The sequence below is a fragment of the Myotis brandtii genome, unplaced genomic scaffold, assembly GCF_000412655.1.
Source record: "Myotis brandtii unplaced genomic scaffold, ASM41265v1 scaffold15, whole genome shotgun sequence".
NCBI lineage: Eukaryota > Metazoa > Chordata > Mammalia > Chiroptera > Vespertilionidae > Myotis > Myotis brandtii.
This window is the reverse complement of record NW_005355410.1, coordinates 1,489,181-1,491,496: the sequence shown is the minus strand read 5'-3', so window position 1 is coordinate 1,491,496 and position 2,316 is coordinate 1,489,181. Positions and strand designations below refer to the sequence as shown.

The 2,316-nt window shown below is 38.7% G+C and overlaps 1 protein-coding gene across 2 annotated transcripts in view; it reads right to left on the bottom strand.

Moving 5' to 3' along the window:
- The window catches only part of CPB2 (carboxypeptidase B2 (plasma)), a 71,823-nt gene that overhangs the window by 52,414 nt on the left and 17,093 nt on the right, over positions 1 to 2,316 (bottom strand). For both annotated transcript variants that reach the window (XM_005861396.2, XM_005861397.2), the window contains exon 2: positions 72 to 147. In XM_005861396.2, coding sequence (XP_005861458.1) covers positions 72 to 147 — 76 coding nt within the window. The remainder of the gene's footprint in view (positions 1 to 71; positions 148 to 2,316) is intronic.

Here is a 2,316-nt window from a genome sequence, read left to right as displayed (position 1 = left end):
CGAGGGACCCCACCCATGCACGAATTCATGCACCGGGCCTCTAGTTTACAAATAAATAAGGGAAAAATTACCTCATATGTTGTAGTAAGATTCTGCAGAATTTGAACTTCCCTAGAGCTTCTAGGAAGAGCAGATAAAACCTGGCCACTGGGGAAAAATAAAACAGAATTTTGATATTAAATAAAAAGCAAAAATGAAATAAATTATACTGTTAGGGCTTTGAGATAATTACAAAAATGAAACGAACTTTAAATGTTAGAAGAAAAGAGGATCTTGCTACAGACTATGTGGTGTTAAAAAGAGATCATATACTCGCTCATTCTTTCTGCTCCTACACAATTGCAATATCAACAGCTCTCTTAAATGGGAGTCAGTTTGCAGAGTGCTTTCTCTTTTCCGTGTGTGTGTGTGTGTGTGTGTGTGTGTGTGAGAGAGAGAGAGAGAGAGAGAGAGAGAGAGAGGAGAGAGAGTTGATTTTAAAAATTAAATATTTGGTGCATAGGGAATATTTATGCCAACACTAGCTTATCCTATATAATAAAAGGCTAATATGCAAATTGTCCCCTTGGGAGTTTGACCAGGAGACCGGGAGTTCGATTGCTTGCTATGATGTGTGCTGACCACCAGGGGGCAGCATGGAACATGGCAGGTGAACAGTGATGATGGTGGTACACTGAGGGAGTGAGGGAAGGAGGAGGCGGGGAGGCCGGGAGGAGGGGAACCTGATAGGCCCTGATCACCAGGCAGGCCTAGGGGATCCTACCCGTGTACAAATTTTGTGCACCGGGCCTCTAGTTACATAATAAAATTAATGCATGTGAAGCCATTACCCCACTTAAGAAATCTAACTTTATTGGTGTCCTTGAAGTTCCCCACCCCTGCTCCACAGCCACATCCCCAACGTTATCCACTACCCTAAATTTTCACTTTGCTTATTCTCTTGCTTTTCTTTATAGAATGGATTCTTAAACACATGTATGGATTTTTGTATGTGTGGATAATCAAAATACCCTTACATTTTCTTGATTTAACTGTATAAAATGGTACACAATGTCTTCTTCTGTATCTTGTTTTTTCACTCAACATTGTATTTTCAAGATTACTATTTGTGTTGAAGTACCTAACCATAATTCATTCATAATTATAAGAATTTGTCTACAAGTGGAATTGATATTTCTTCAGAGTATGCACAATTTTAATTTTGTGAGATAGTGGCAAATTATTCCTCAAACTTTTTGTTTCCATTTGTATTCTCACAAGTAGTGGAAAGGATTTCCCATAACTCCTCCTCCTTGCTAACATTGATGCTGTATTACTACCTTTTTTAGTCTAATGGTTGTGAAATGGAATCTTGTGACTTACCAATGAAGTATAATTATTTCCAGTAGATTATTCTTTGTGGCAATAGGCTAGTATGATTTCTTCCTATAGTCTAAATACTAATCTTTTTTCAGTTGTATGTATTGAAAATATCTTCTACCAGTTTGTCTTTTCTCTCTTTATGATGTATTTTTATCTATCATTTCCTTATGGGTTTGTGGTATTTTTGTTTTTGTTTTTTTGTCTGTATGTTAATAACTCTTTTCCGATCCCTGGGTCATATTCTCCTTTTGTCTTTCTCATTTAAGCTTTTAATCCATTTGAAAGTTATTTGTTTGAGTGCAATGTAAAGAAGAAATTGAGTTCTTTTTTTATTCTTACTAGTAGTATAATTTATTAATCATTAATACTTTCTTCAGGGTTCAGCTATGCCAATTCTGCCTTATATAAGTTTTCATACATTTTTCTTTTTTTACAGAGATAATGCTGGTTCATCACACCATTTCCTCTTCCTGGGCACACAGAAAAACTGCATTTCCCAGCCTCTCCTGTGGTTGCATTGAGACCATGTGCCTGAATTCTTGACAATGGGAATGTGTGTGGGAGTAGTAGGTGGGAGTCTTCAATGCTTATGTTCCCTCTCACCCTGTGGCTAGAAGCAAAGAACCCAAAGATGTGGAGTTGCAAAATGGAAGCAGCTCAGATCTCCAAGTTGCAGGAGAGCACCAGGGAGAGCCCTCGTGACCTTCAACAACTGGTGATATGAGTGAGAAATAAATCTGTGTTCTGGCAAGTGAAACTGTTTCAGGGTGAACTCATTATCCTATATAATAAAAGCCTAATATGCTAAGTGTCCAACCATGTGTTCAACTGTTCAACCAGTCCCTATGATGTGCACTGACCACCAAGGGGAAGATGCTCCAACTGGTAGGTTAGGTTGCTGCTGGGGTCCAGCCAATCAGGACCAGTCTCCTGGTCGAACTCCCAAGGGGACAC